This window comes from Mobula birostris, chromosome 16 (assembly GCF_030028105.1).
Source record: "Mobula birostris isolate sMobBir1 chromosome 16, sMobBir1.hap1, whole genome shotgun sequence".
NCBI lineage: Eukaryota > Metazoa > Chordata > Chondrichthyes > Myliobatiformes > Myliobatidae > Mobula > Mobula birostris.
Genome location: NC_092385.1, coordinates 30,596,270 through 30,610,921, shown reverse-complemented (window position 1 = coordinate 30,610,921; position 14,652 = coordinate 30,596,270). Strand labels below are relative to the sequence as shown.

The following is a 14,652-nucleotide window of genomic DNA, read 5'->3' as shown; positions in this document are numbered from 1 at the left end:
GGTTGAAAAAGGCTGATATAGGGTGTCATTCAATGCCAGCTACCCAGCCTTTGTCACACTCTTGTAGCATATAAATAATATGGATGCTCCAGTTGAGCTTCTCAAGAATGCCTGGAGTTGGTGATAGAACACAGAAAGCTACAACACAATACAGGCCCTTCAGCCCACAATGCTGTGCCCAACATGTACTTACTTTAGAAATACCTAGAGCTACCCATAGCCCTCTATTTCTCCAAGCTCAATGTACCTATCCAGGAGTCTCATAAAAGACTCTATTGTACCCGCCTCCACCACTGTCGCCAGCAGCCCATTCCACGCACTCACCACTCTGTGTAAAAAAAATTACCCGACATCCCCTTTGTACCTATTTTCAAGCACCTTAAAACTGTGTTAGCCATTTCAGCCCTGGAAGAAAGCCTTTGATTATCCACATGATCAATGCCTCTCATCATCTTATACACCTCTATCAGGTCCCTTCTCATCTTCCGTCACTCCAAGGAGAAGAGGCCAAATTCACACAGCTTACTCCTGTAAAGCATGCTCCCCAATCCATGCAACATACTTGTAAATCTTCTCTGCACTCTTTCCATGGTTTCCACATCCTTCATGTAGTGAGGTGACCAGAATTGAGCCCCATACTCCAAGTGGGGTCTGACCAGGGTCCGATATAGCTGCAACATTACCTCTCGGCTCCTAAACTCAACCCCACGATTGATGAAGGCCAATGCACCGTATGCCTTATTAACCACAGGGTCAACCTGTGTAGCAGCTTTGAGTGCCCTATGGACTCGGACCCCAAGATCCCTCCAACCCTCCACACTGCCAAGAGTCTTACAATTAATACTATATTCTGCCATCATATTTGACATATCAAAATGAACCACCTCTCATATTTACCCGGGTTGAACTCCATTTGCCACTTCTCAGCCCAGTTTTGCAGCCTATCAATGTCCTGTTGTAACCTCTGACAGCCCTCCACACTATCCACAACACCACCAACCTTCGTGTCATCAGCAAATTTACTAACCCATCCCTTCACTTCCTCATCCAGGTCATTTATAATAATCACGAAGAGTAAGGGTCCCAGAACAGATCCCCGAGGCACTCCACTGGTCACCAACCTCCATGCAGAATATGACCCATCTACGACCACTCTTTGCCTTCTGTGGGCAAGCCAGATCTGGATCCATAAAGCAAGGTCCCCTTGGATCCCATGCCTCCTTACTTTCTCAATAAGCCTTGCATGGGGTACCTTATCAAATGCCTTGCTGAAATCCATATACACTACATCTACTGCTCTTCCTTCATCAATGTGTTTAGTCACATGCTCAAGAATTCCATCAGGCTTGTAAGGCACAACCTGCCTTTGACAAAGCCATGCTGACTATTCCTAATCATATTATGCCTCTCCAAATGTTCATAAATCCTGCCGCTCAATAACTTTTCCATCAACTTACCAACCACTGAAGTAAGACTAACTGGTCTATAATTTCCTGGGCTATCTCTACTCCCTTTCTTGAATAAGGGAACAACATCTGCAACCCTCCAATCCTCCAGAACCTCTCCCGTCCCCATTGATGATGCAAAGATCATTGCCAGAGGCTCAGCAATCTCTTCCCTTGCCTCCCACAGTAGCCTGGGTACATCTCGTCCGGTCCTGGTGACTTATCCAACTTGAATGCTTTCCAAAAGCTCCAGCACATCCTCTTTCTTAATGTCTATACGCTCAAGCTTTTCAGTCTGCTGTAAATCATCCCTACAATCGCCGAGGTCCTTTTCCCTGGTGAATACTGAAGCAAAGTATTCATTAGCTACCTCCGCTTTCTCCTCCGGTTCCATACACACTTTTCCACTGTCACACTTGATTGGTCCTATTCTCTCATGTCTTATTCTCTTGCTCTTCACATACTTGTAGAATGCATTTGGAGTTTCCCTTAATCCTGCTCGCCAAGGCCTTCTCATGGCCCCTTCTGGCTCTCCTAATTTCATTCTTAAGCTCCTTCCTGCTAGCCTTGTAATTTTCTAGATCTCTATCATTACCTGGTTTTTTGAACCTTTCATAAGCTCTTTTCTTCTTGACTGGATTTTCAAAAAGCCTTTGTACACCATGGCTCCTGTACCCTATTATCCTTTCCCCGTCCTATTGGAACGTACCTATGCAGAACACCACACAAATACCTCCTGAACATTTGCCACATTTCTTCCGTACATTTCCCTGAGGAAATCTGTTCCCAATTTATGCTTCCAAGTTCCTGCCTGATAGCCTCATATTTCCTCTTACTCCAATTAAATACTTCCCTAACTTGTCTGTTCCTATCCCCCTCCAATGCTATGGTAAAGGAGATAGAATTGTGATCACTATCGCCAAAATGCTCTCCCACTGAGAGACCTGACACCTGACCAGGTTCATTTCCCAATACTAGATCAAGTACAGCCTCTCCTCTTGTAGGCTTATCTGCATATTGTGTCAGGAAACCTTCCCCAACACACCTAACAAACTCCACACCATTTAAACCCCTTGCTCTATGGAGATGCCAATCAATATTGGGGAAATTAAAATCTCCCACCATGACAACCCTGTTATTATTGCATCTTTCCAGAATCTGTCTCCCTATCTGCTCCTTGACATCCCTGTTGCTATTGGGTGGTCTATAAAAATAAAAAACTCAGTAGAGTTATTGGTCCCTTACTGTTCCTAAGACTCAGTAGACAATCCCTCCACGACTTCCTCCTTTTCTGCAGCCATGACACTATCTCTGACCAGCAGTGCCACGCCCCCACCTCTTTTGCCTCCCTCTATGTCCTTTCTGAAACATCTAAAGGTTGGCACTCTAAGCAGCCATTCCCGCCCCTGAGCCATCCAAGTCTCTGTAACGGCCACAGATAACAATCCCAGTGAAGACGTATTAGAACTCTCCAGTTAAAAATGGCCGCTTGTATGGCACGAGCGTTACTTGCACATAAAAGCTCGTTTCTGTTTTTTTAATCAGGGTCTTACTACATTTAAACATGGACTGTTTCATTTTCTGATGAATTGCCAATATATTAAAAAATTGTACAATGAACAAACATCCCCACTTCCGTACTTACATAACGTCATTGATAAAGCAGCTAAGGTGGTCAGACCATAGACAATGTCCAGAGGAACTTAAGGCAGGGATGCCATATGCATGGGAAGACTGATCTCCAACAACCATATCCATTTTCTTCCAGCAGAAGTTCAACTAAATAATTGGAATGCCTTTCCCTTAATGCTTATTGAATTCAGTTTTATTTGTCCTAAATTACCACACTGGAGTCAAACATTCTGCAATGTCATGGAGAGTTTGTCTTGTCTTGCCTTGCCTTGCCTCTGGATCTGTGCTCCATAATTGAACATAATACGGTACTGAATGGTCCAGGCAAAATTCAAACCAAATATGGCAAGCAGGATAAATGGAAAGAATAATTTAATGGCACCATTTACAATACCCATCAATACTTATTAGTCCATTGCACATCACCAGCTGAGGCCGAATAAACTTACACTGGACAGGACATAGCCATAATGTGAGTTTCACAATTACAACCAATTGAGAATTTGCACTCAAACAAAAAATTGTTTGCTAAATGCTGCATTTTTGGAAATTTCTTAGAGAAAAATCTACTATTGTGGAGCAAGGAAGTCAAGTTCCTTCAGTGTACATCCGTTGTGGTCACAGATGATTAACAGATAAGTGAATGGTGCTCTAACTTTTAATCACTATCTTCTACATGAAGTGTTGAGAGTTCCTTGCTGTGAAGCTAGGTGAACTGGTTACTTTCAGAGCACTGTTTTCCAATGAATTCAGAAGTGGGATTATACTGCTTTGTTAATTTAGTCAAGAACCTGGAAAAACCTCAGGTTCTTCTAAGATCTGGTTTATAGTTTGTCAACCTATCCAAGCAAAAGGATATTGCACTGCAGTGAGGCAGATAGGTGGAACCAGGAGGTAGTGCTAGAGTAGCCTCAGTCCTTGAACTTGCCCAACAGGTCTGAAATTTTTAGTCATGTGAGGACGAGAGTGGGGTTACTAAGGATGAGTAACCAAATCATGGCACCCTGATTAAGGGAGCTATTCAAGAGGGGTGAGAGAGAGAATTGAGGAGCTGTAGTTATAATTGAAGATAGATTGCCTAAATGATTTGGATCCAATCTAATCTACTTACCATCACAAAAGGTCAACAGCAGATACCATTTCATTGGCTCTTCATTCATCCTGAGAACATCTGGACAGTGATGATGCATAGTTTTTCACTGACTAAAGCTCTGCATTCAACTATCATTCCCTCAAAACTGATCAATAATCTCTAAACCTTGCCTTGTGCAACTTGAACCTCCATTTCCTCACTTGCAGACAATAGCCAGTTAGGATCGGCAATATCTCCTCCACAATTACTATCAGCACAGATGCACCACAAGGCTGTGCGCTTAGCCTCCTGCTCTACTTGATTTATACTTATCACTGAGGCCAAGCACAGCTCCAAGGCCATACTTAAGTTTACTGACAACACCACCGTTGTTGATCAAATCAACGGCCTTGCTGATTAGTGTCAGTACAATAACCTCTCACTCTACATCAGCAAAACCAAAAATCTGATTATTGACTACAAACCTTCACAGCCAGGACATGTGGTACAAATTACAACTGGAGACAGAAAAGCAATATTATGACAGTCATGGGAAAATTCAATATGCAGTTAGATTGGGAAAAACAGGTTGGTGCTATATCCTAAGGGAAGGAATTTATAGAGTGATTATGAGATACAGTAGCTTTTTAGAGCAGCTTGTGGATGAGCCCACTAGGGCAAAGGAATTCTGGATTGGCTGCTGTGTAATGAACTAGACTATTCAAGAGCTTAATGTTAAGGAACCCTGAGGAGACAGTGACAATAAAATGATAGAATTCTCCCTGCAGTTTGAGTGGGAGAAGCTAAAATCAGATGCATCAGTATTACTGTAGAATAAAGAGAACTACAGAGGCATGAGAGAGGAGCTGACCAACATTGATTGGGCAGAGACACTGGCAAAGATGGCAGTAGAGCAGCAGTAGCTGGAGTTTCTGGGAGCAATTCAGAAGACACAGGATTAGTTCATCCTTAACCAGAAGCATTCTAAAGGAAGGATAAGGCAACCATAGCTGACAAGGGAAGTAAAGACAGCACAAATGCAGAAGGAAGGCAATACAATAGTATAGCAGGGATCGCTTCCTATGTGTTTCCTTTGTTCATTCATCCTTCTCTGCTGATCTCCCTCCTGGCACTTAACCTTGTAAGCAGAACAAGCACCACACCTGCCCCTACTCCTCCTCCCTCACTACCATTCAGGGCTCCAAACAGTCCTTCCAGGTGAGGTGACATTTCATCTGAGAGTCTGTGGGGATCATCTATTGTATCCGGCGCAGCCTCCTGTATATCGGTGAGACCTGATGTAGATTAGTACACCGCTTCGCCGAGCACCTACTCTCTGTCCACCAGAAGCCGGATCTCCTAGCGGCCACACATTTTAACTCCACATCGCATTCCCATTCTGACATGCCAGTCCATGGCCTCCTCCATGGTCATAATGAGGCCACACTCAGGCTGGAGCAGCAACACCTTATATTCTGTCTGGGTAGTCTCCAACCTGATGGCATGAACTTCCGGTAATGGCCCCTCCAACTATCCTCACTATTCCCCATTCCCATTTCCCTCTCTCACCTTATCTCCTTACCTGCCCATCACCTCCCCCTGATGCTCCTCTCCCTTCCCTTTCTTCCATGGCCTTCTGTCCTCATCTATCAGATTACCCATTCTCCAGCCTTGTATCTCTTTCACCAATTAACTTCCCAGCTCTTTACTTCACCCCTCCTCACCTCCCAGTTTCATCTATCCCCTGCTACCTTGTATTTCTTCCTCTCTTCCCCCCACCCCCAAAACCTTCTTACTCTGAATTCCCATCATTTTTCTCCAGTTCTGATGAAGGATCTCGGCCCAAAATCTCAACTGTACTCTTTTCCATATATGCTGCCTGGCCTGCTGAGTTCCTCCAACATTTTGTGTGTGTTGCTTGGATTTCTAGCATCTGCAGATTTTCTCGTTCGTGATGGCACAATTCATTGGAATGCATTGCCTTAAATCAGACACTTAATCCCCCTGTAGAAAGTTTACATACTCCAACTCTGATGGGTTATCCTGATATACCAATAGACACCATGGATCAAAAGTTTAGTGTTGCTAAATTAGAGTTTAAATTTTGAAGTACTTTGCTCAAAAAGTATTTCAAAATTTTCAACTTTTATTCCATCAACGTTTTTTTTCAATGCAAGCACCAAATTTTAGGTCGTCGTGAAAGCTGACAAATATGTTGTCATAATTAAGTCTCCAATACCATCACTGAATTAAGCTATATTTTTCCACTAAATGTAACCAATCAAGTACTTATCACTGATAATTCATTAGGAAATCCAATAGATAAGTTATTGGCAATGCCTTCACAACATCTTAATGAAAATAATTCCAGATGGTTATGCAACTGTTGGAGATTTTACAAAACAAAGGAAATTTACAGCAATGGAAGACCAACTCCCTTTGCTTTTAATTAAATTCAAGCTGTTTGTAACACTATGAACATTTTAAACCAGGTTATTTTATCAACAATTACCAACACCGAAATAATCAACCTCCAGCAAATATCCTATTCAGTTTCACAAGTACACTTTGCTGCCATTGCTCTTGGCAAAACAGTTCACTTTCTAGTACACAAACCTGTGTTATGTTCTAACAGAGCAATTCTCAATTACAATTAGGTTTAAAGTCAAAATAAAGCATCTCTTATCGTAGAATTATACAGCACAGACTCAGACCCTTAGAACTACCTCGCCCATGAGGACCAAGTTGTCTAAATGACCCAGAACCATTTGTCCACATCCCTTTAAAGCAGGGGTTCCCAACCGGGAGCCTATGGACCCTTTGCTTAATGGTATTGGTCCAGGGCATAGAAAAGATTGGGAACTCCTGCTTTAAACCTTTCCTGTCAATGTAACTACACAAATGTCTTTTAATTATTGAAATAGTATCTGGCTCTACCACCTCCTGACAGCTCATTCCACATGCACTCCCGCCCGCTGGGTAAAAAAATTTGTCCTCAGGTCCCTTTTAAAACTTCCTCCTCTCACTTTAAATCTAAGTCGTTTAGCTTTGGACTCATCTACTCTTAAGTGAAGATATATTGGCATTTCACCTCATTGCTGCCCTCATAATTTTATAAACTTCTCTTAGAGTCACTCCTCAGCCTCCTTTACTCCAAGGAGGGAAGTCGCAGCTTATCCAGTCTTTTCTGAAAAAAACATGGCCTTCAGCCCCAGTAGATTTTTTGTAGCCTCTCTAGTTTAATGACAGGCCCCCTATATAGCATGGCTACCAGACTGCCCATCTCCAAACGTGGCCTTTATGTCCTGTACAGATGTAGCATGACATCCTAACTTCTGTACTCAATATTCTCAGTGATGAAGGCAAGTATGCCAAATACTTTCACCAGCACTGCAAACATGTCACTATTTCAAAGTACAATGTAGCTAAACCCTTTGGTCTCTGTTCAACAACAGCCCTGGGCTCCATCGACTACTGTGCAAATTCTGCTCTGGTTTGCCTGCCGAAATAAAACACCTCTCATTTATCTGAATTAAACTTCATCTGCCATTCCTCAGCCCACAGATCAAGTGGATCAGCATTCCGTTATAAACTATCCCACCCCCTCACCCCCAACTGTCCACTATACCACTAATTGTAATGTCACTTGCAAATTTACTAACCATGGCACCTACAATACCATCCAAATTGTGAACAGAAATCATGGACAACAGACACAGCAGTGATTCCCACTGGTCACAAGCCTCCAGTCTGAGAAAGCAACCTCAACCACAACCCTCTGACTGTCAAGCCAATTTTTCATCCAATTAGCCAGCATGTCCATGTGATCCAGACTAACTACCATGTGGTATCTTGTCAAAGCATCTAAAGGGATTGTGTTTCTTAATAGGGAGACACAGTCATCACTTGAATATACTACTCCACTTGAGCAATTGGAAATAATCATTTTATTGAATTCAGCTAATTTTGACGTTAACAGACATGTGATGAAGCATTTCTTTTTCCAACCTTTCTACTTTTCATACCAAGCAAGCTTTCCTGGTCATAAGTGTCAAATCTATACTATGGTAAATCAACAAAACAAATGAAATTGTAAAGAAATAGCAATGGGGACACACTGTCACAGTTCAAGTCTACAGAGAAGATCCTGTAGTGTGGGGGGAAAATAATTAAGGAACGTTATCCATGTGCATCAACTCAAAACCACAAGTAATATATTTTTTTTAAAAAACAGAACATTTTAAGAGTAAACACTGAACTCACCATAATGTGCTTGAAAGGCCTGGGGCTTTACAACCTGATTACAATGGTTACACATCACCAGATAGAAATCATCATGTGCTGGACAGTGGCCAAATATTGGCATATCTGTGCATAAAAGACAATGAAGATTAAATTTTGCCTTTTAGTAAGTTCATTAAATCTCAAACCATGTTCAAAAATGAAATACAACAGTACTTAAAGCATATTTTGTATTTTTAAACTAGGTACAATATTTAATGACATGCACATTAATGTCAAGAAAACAATATATTTTTAATCCAGAACCTTTTCAATAAATGATAGCTACAATCTGACATCAGAGCTTCAGAACTAGGAGCAGGAGTTGGCCATCTGACCCATTGAGCCTGCTCCACCACTCAATAAGATCATGGCTGATCTGGCCATGGACTCATCTCCACCTACCTGCCTTTTCCCCATAACCCTTAATTCCCCTACTATGCAAAAAAAAATCATATTACTTCAACATTGTATTTAAAATAATATTGTTTAATTTCAAGTTTAGAATAGCACGGTCAAGTGCAGACTCCAGCAAATAATAAGAGAAATTGTGCATTTCCCTTTAACTTCAGTCCTTCATAAGGCACCAAAATACTGATAATCTCAGTGGCAACACAGTCATGAGTTAGGTCAAATATTGTTGGCATCAGTCAACTCTTCCCACAGTAGGCTACACTAGTCATACATACCGTGGTATGGACTCACCTATACAAGAAAATACTATGCGATAGGCTACAACATGTAAGAAAACTGCACTTTTGACCAAATGGATCCCAGCCCAACTGAATAACTCTCTCCTTCTTTGCTTCGTGCCACTTCCATACAAAATTTCTGCTTCGGATAGATACAACTCTTTTAAATCACACATTTAAACCACTAAACTGTTTGCATCATGCCAGTATGTGTACAAAAGGTAACAATGGTTACAGTGCTGTACCGAGTAAACAATGGTAAAGAGTCTCCTCAAGGTTTTGCCAAATCAGAACCACCAAACCCTGCCGAACCTGGTAACTATTGAATGATAACGAAAAGGTGCAACTCCCTCCTGGATCAAAATGTCCATACATTTTCTCCCTTCTTGATACCCCACAAGTCAGCAACTCAAGAGTCAAAATGTTTTAAATTAGAAACATTTATTACAGCTAAAGTAATCTCTAATCACACAGATGTCCACAAGTGGAATTTTCCTAGCATCTTTATATTTCTACATTTGAAAATTTTATGTAATTAATTCACTACTTTCAATAAATTAAAAGAAACATTTCCATCTCCTTCTGCATCAAGTTGGCACACATTTTCTGGAATTTATGCCTCATCAAGGTGTATACATTCAAAATGAGAAAATGTTTAGTCAGAGAAAAGAAAAGATGCCCAGCACATCAGAGTAGCAACCCATTATATAAAATTTTAATTAAAACCACCTAATGTTTATTTTCCCCACATTCACAATTCTGGTCTAGTTCAGATAAACTTTGTTCCTGCAAAGAATTGTTAATAGAATCAGCATGTTAGTAGCACTCCAACAAACAAAATCTTTTCATTCCCAAGCACCTATTGTAAAATTCATACCTTTTCTCACATTATGTCATCCCGAAATTTAGTAGCTACACCAGTGGTGGCCTACCTTAACTGCCAAGGACCCACACTCCAAAATTCTTCAACTTTTTCCCTTCTTGACAATGCATCTTCAAACTTTTATAACTAGGCTTTTAATTAGCTACGATATCTAATACAGGTTTCCCCCGCCATCCGAAGGTAGAGCGTTCCTATGAAACGGTTCGTATGCCGAAATGTCGTAAAGCGAAGAAGCAATTACCATTTATTTATATGGGAAAATTTTGTAAGCGTTCGCAGACCCAAAAGTAACCTACCAAATCATGCCAAATAACACATAAAACCTAAAATAACAGTAACATATAGTAAAAGCAGGAATGATATAATACACAGCCTATATAAAGTAGAAATACCTTTCCACAATTACTGAACTGTTCGCCGAAGCAAAAATCTCAAGCAAGAGCCATCGGCAGAAAATCTCACGCAAGCGCTGTTGACAAGAACACGCTCTCCAGTAACCTTTAAGCTATGAAGCTGCCAAATCATACCAAATATCACGTAAAAATACACAGCCTATATAAAGTAGAAATAATGTATGCACAGTGTAGTATCACTTACGGGAATCAGGAAGACAGCGAGCACACTAATGATGGTGTGTTAGACTTGTCGGAGTTTGGGTGGTGCAGTGGCCCCCACCCTCCGGGCCGCTGAGCGATACACTGCCGCCAAGAACGCAGGAGTCCAGCGGTAGCCGGGAGGTACACAGCACATCTTTAAGAAAAAAGCCGAAACAAACATGCTAATTAATTAAGTGCCGCCCGTAATTGTTGGCCCAGATCAGTGCCGATTTCCAATTGCGTTGTCTCTGATCTGGGCCAACAATTACGTGTCGGCGGCACCTAATTAATTATCATGTTTATTTCGGCTTTTTTCTTAAAGATGTGCTGTGTGCCTCCCAGCTACCTTTGCATTCTCCGCGAATCGGTATCTGTCCGTGGCCTGGGGGTTGGGGTGGTGGGACACTGGGGTGTCATCTCATCGTTTCTTTCCATGAGAGCAGGCAGCTCATCTTCTTCTATCTCTGCCTGCCTCGATGTCGAAGGTCGAGGTTCGTCGTCTGCTGTGGCTGATGTGGAAGGCTTGCTTGACTGCTAAGCCTCACGCATTTTTCTATCACACAGTTCTTTAATAAGCACTCAAACCATCTTGCAAATATCCCCTAAACCGACGTACCCTTTCAAAATTAAAGTTGTACTTTATCATTTTCATTCGGTTTTGATTGTTATCCTTTTTTCTTCCAATTGCATCAGCTCTTCATCTGTCAGTTCTCGGTGATGGGCTGCCAAAACCTCTTCAACATCATGTTCGTCAGCTTCCACAAGCCAAACCCACGTTGTCCTTACTTTGTTCACCACGATCAAAACGCTTAATTATGTCTAGTTTTACCGTAAGTATAACACCCTTACAAGCTCTTTCAGGCTTTTCCGATACCATAGAACTGCAAACGGCTGCTCACAGGCACGTGTTAAAGCAAAGCAGTTCCGATTCCGGGGGAGAGCAGTTGCTCAGGGCGTGCTGCCTTTTATCGCACACTGATTTTTTTCGCGCGCTGTATTTTTTTTCCATAACAGTGAAAACGCCTTCTGAAAGCAAAAACAGGGTACTAATGTAGGTCTTTCGTAACAGTGAGGTTTCGTAAAGCAAACGTTCAAAAAGCAGTGGGACATCTGTATTGCTGTCAATTTTCTACTTATCAATATGCATATGAAGCACAGTGAAACGCTCTTGCTAAGCAAAATGCAAGGCATATATTGCTACAGTTTAATTCCAAAATACAAATACAAATCCAGTTCCCAAGATCTAAAATAGCGAACATATTATTTTATCGCCCATCTTACTAAAGGCGACAGGAGGGAAAAGCAACAGCAACCATCAGCTCCAAGCTTAATCGTAAGCCCACAAGAGACAGTAGCAGCATTAGGCCATTTGGCCTATTGAATCTTCTTCACCATCTCATCATTGCTAATTGATTATTCCTCTCAACCCCTTCTCCTCATAATCTTCAATGCCCTGACTAATCAAGAACGCATCAACCTTTGCTTTAAATATACCCAATGACTTGGCCTCCACAAGCATCTGTGGCAGTAAATTCCACAGATTCACCAGCCTCTGGCTACAGAAATCCCTCCTCATATCTGTTCTAAATGGATGTCCCTCTATTTTGAGGCTGTCCCCTCTGGATCTAGAGTTATCCTCTACAGGAAACATTTTCTCCACAGCCACTCTATCTAGGCCTCTCAATATTCAATAGGTTTCAATCAGATCCTCCCCCCACCAACTCTTCCCCCATCCCCAAATTCTACTGAGCTCTGGTGAGTACAGGTCCAGAGCCAATAAATGCTCCCCATACGTTAACCCTTTCATTCCCAGAATCATTCTTGTGAACCTCCTCTGGATCCTCTCCAATGTCAATATATCCTTTCTTGGTTAAGGGATCCAAAACTGCTCGCAGTACTCCATGCAGACTGACCAATACCTTACAAAGCCTCAGAATTACATTGCTTTTATATTCTAGTCCTCTTGAAATGAATGGTAGCACATTGCATTTGTCTTCCTTACCACTGACTTAACATTCAAGTTAACCTTTAGAGAATACTGCACAAGGACTCCCAAGTCCCTTTGCACCTCTGATTTCTGATTGTCTCCCCATTAGTCCTTCTACCAAAGTGCCAAAACCCATATATAGCTACAATGCACTGGTTTGATCAATGTAATAAGAATCTAAAATATGATATTCCGAAGTAATGTTAGGTAGGTCACCCTGACCTGGAATAGATACAGACCCAGGCATTGAAACTTTATCAGAAAAGACCCACCTCCAATACCATATAGAGAGTTGTGGCCTGACAATCTCTACAGCATGGGTCTATGAACAGCAAACAAGCACCCTCCAAAGACAGAAACAGTCGCCAAGTCCAAAACAAAACAATCGTCAGTTCATTTGATTACAATACCAAGTCAAAATGATTTCTCCCCCACTTTGGCAAGTTCACAATTGGCAATTCATTTTGGCTGCAACAGCAAATGTTAAAGTCAATTGAAACAAGTAATCCAGAGATTCTATCAGTTGTTTTTTTTCATGGACTTGACACACATTTGTAATGGAACAGGAACTTTCATAGAAATTCACATCATTCAGCCAATGGTACTTGCCTATGGAGTAAATTGGAGATTAATAAAATGCTACATGATCCCTCAGTGAGAGGTTCTGTAGCATTTTTATTGTACATAAAATTTTAAGCTACGGAATTGAGCAGACACATAATGTGTGCTGAGCTAATATCAATATTTCAGAAACCCCAACAGCAGCACCATCATCTTGGCTGCACATAGCAGGGAGACCATGGTGATTCAATTTACAAAGTTTCCAGATGTTGACAAAATTTAATATCAGAGCAGAATATCGCTTAATGTCAAGTGTAACAACATACACAAAATGCTGGAAGAACTCAGCAGGTCAAGATGGCGACAGCGAACGATTCCTCAGGCGACATCTTCCAGATAATCATTACAGCTTTTCCATGTCTTCTACTTATTCTTTTTATTTTAACTTTGTTTTTAAAATTGATGGAGCTGGTGACTTACAGTCCGCATTTCAATCGAGTAAGCTAGTGCTCTGCTGTCCCTGACAGAACTCCAGGAGAGAAATGTGAGCACAAGCTACCATGAGGAGAAGCTCAGAGGCAAGGCAAGGGCCACGATCGACTACATTTCACACCGATTAAAGTGGCAAGGTAGATTGAAACTTCGAGGGGAATACAAAAGAGAGCAAGCGGTTCTCAAAGGGGTTGCCGGTTTGTGTCACTGCCCTACCACTGGTTCGAGTCGTCACCAATGGGGTCACTGGTTCGAGTCACTTCCCTCTGAGAGGCTGCTGGTTCATGTCACTGCCCTCAGAGATGTTATCAAAATTCTGAGATTTATGGATTGGACTGCGGTTCATATTGGCCTCTTTCAGTTCAATGTTTTTGTCCCCCCCGTGTTCTCGCCCATTCTTTCTTGTTGTGGATTGGCGAGCTGGAGGTTTGGATGATCTGTTAGTTTTTTTGTCCGTGGGAGAGGTTGGCGGCATTTAGGGCTTGCGAGCTTTTATTTCTTTTTGTGCAGGGGAATTTGTGTCTTTCTTCCGACTACTTACATGGTTTTCTGGAGAAGAGACAGATTTCAGAATTATATTCTGCCAAAACCCTTCATCCCATGTTGAGATGACATGTTGATGCCAGGGATTTCACATGGTCCTAAAATAGATTGCTTTACAGAAGAGAAAGCATTTTAGATCCAACCTAAAGTGATAAACTAGATGCAAAATTGACAGTAGTAGATAGAAGAGGCTAAAGGTTAACAGACTGCAGGACTGCTCCCTTTGGAATTCCAGAGAGCTCACCATACCTGGTCTTCCTGGCATATTATCAATAATTTAAGGGTTAAATATTGTGGTCATAAGTATGCAGGTTTCAGACCAGATGATTGCAGCTATAAGCAGCATGAACGGCTTAGATATGTAGAAAGCAATTCATACTTTGAACTTTTACTGTGCTCATGGACTTCTTCATCAACTTATGGCATTGTTGCACTGTTGTAACTATACGTTATAATTATGTGGTTTTG

The 14,652-nt window shown here is 41.6% G+C and overlaps 1 protein-coding gene across 1 annotated transcript in view; it reads right to left on the bottom strand.

Moving 5' to 3' along the window:
* atxn7 (ataxin 7) overlaps positions 1-14,652 on the bottom strand; it is a 145,703-nt gene that overhangs the window by 61,282 nt on the left and 69,769 nt on the right. Inside the window, exon 3 of the mRNA XM_072280510.1 lies at positions 8,413-8,517. Within this exon, the coding sequence (XP_072136611.1) occupies positions 8,413-8,517 (105 nt within the window). The remainder of the gene's footprint in view (positions 1-8,412; positions 8,518-14,652) is intronic.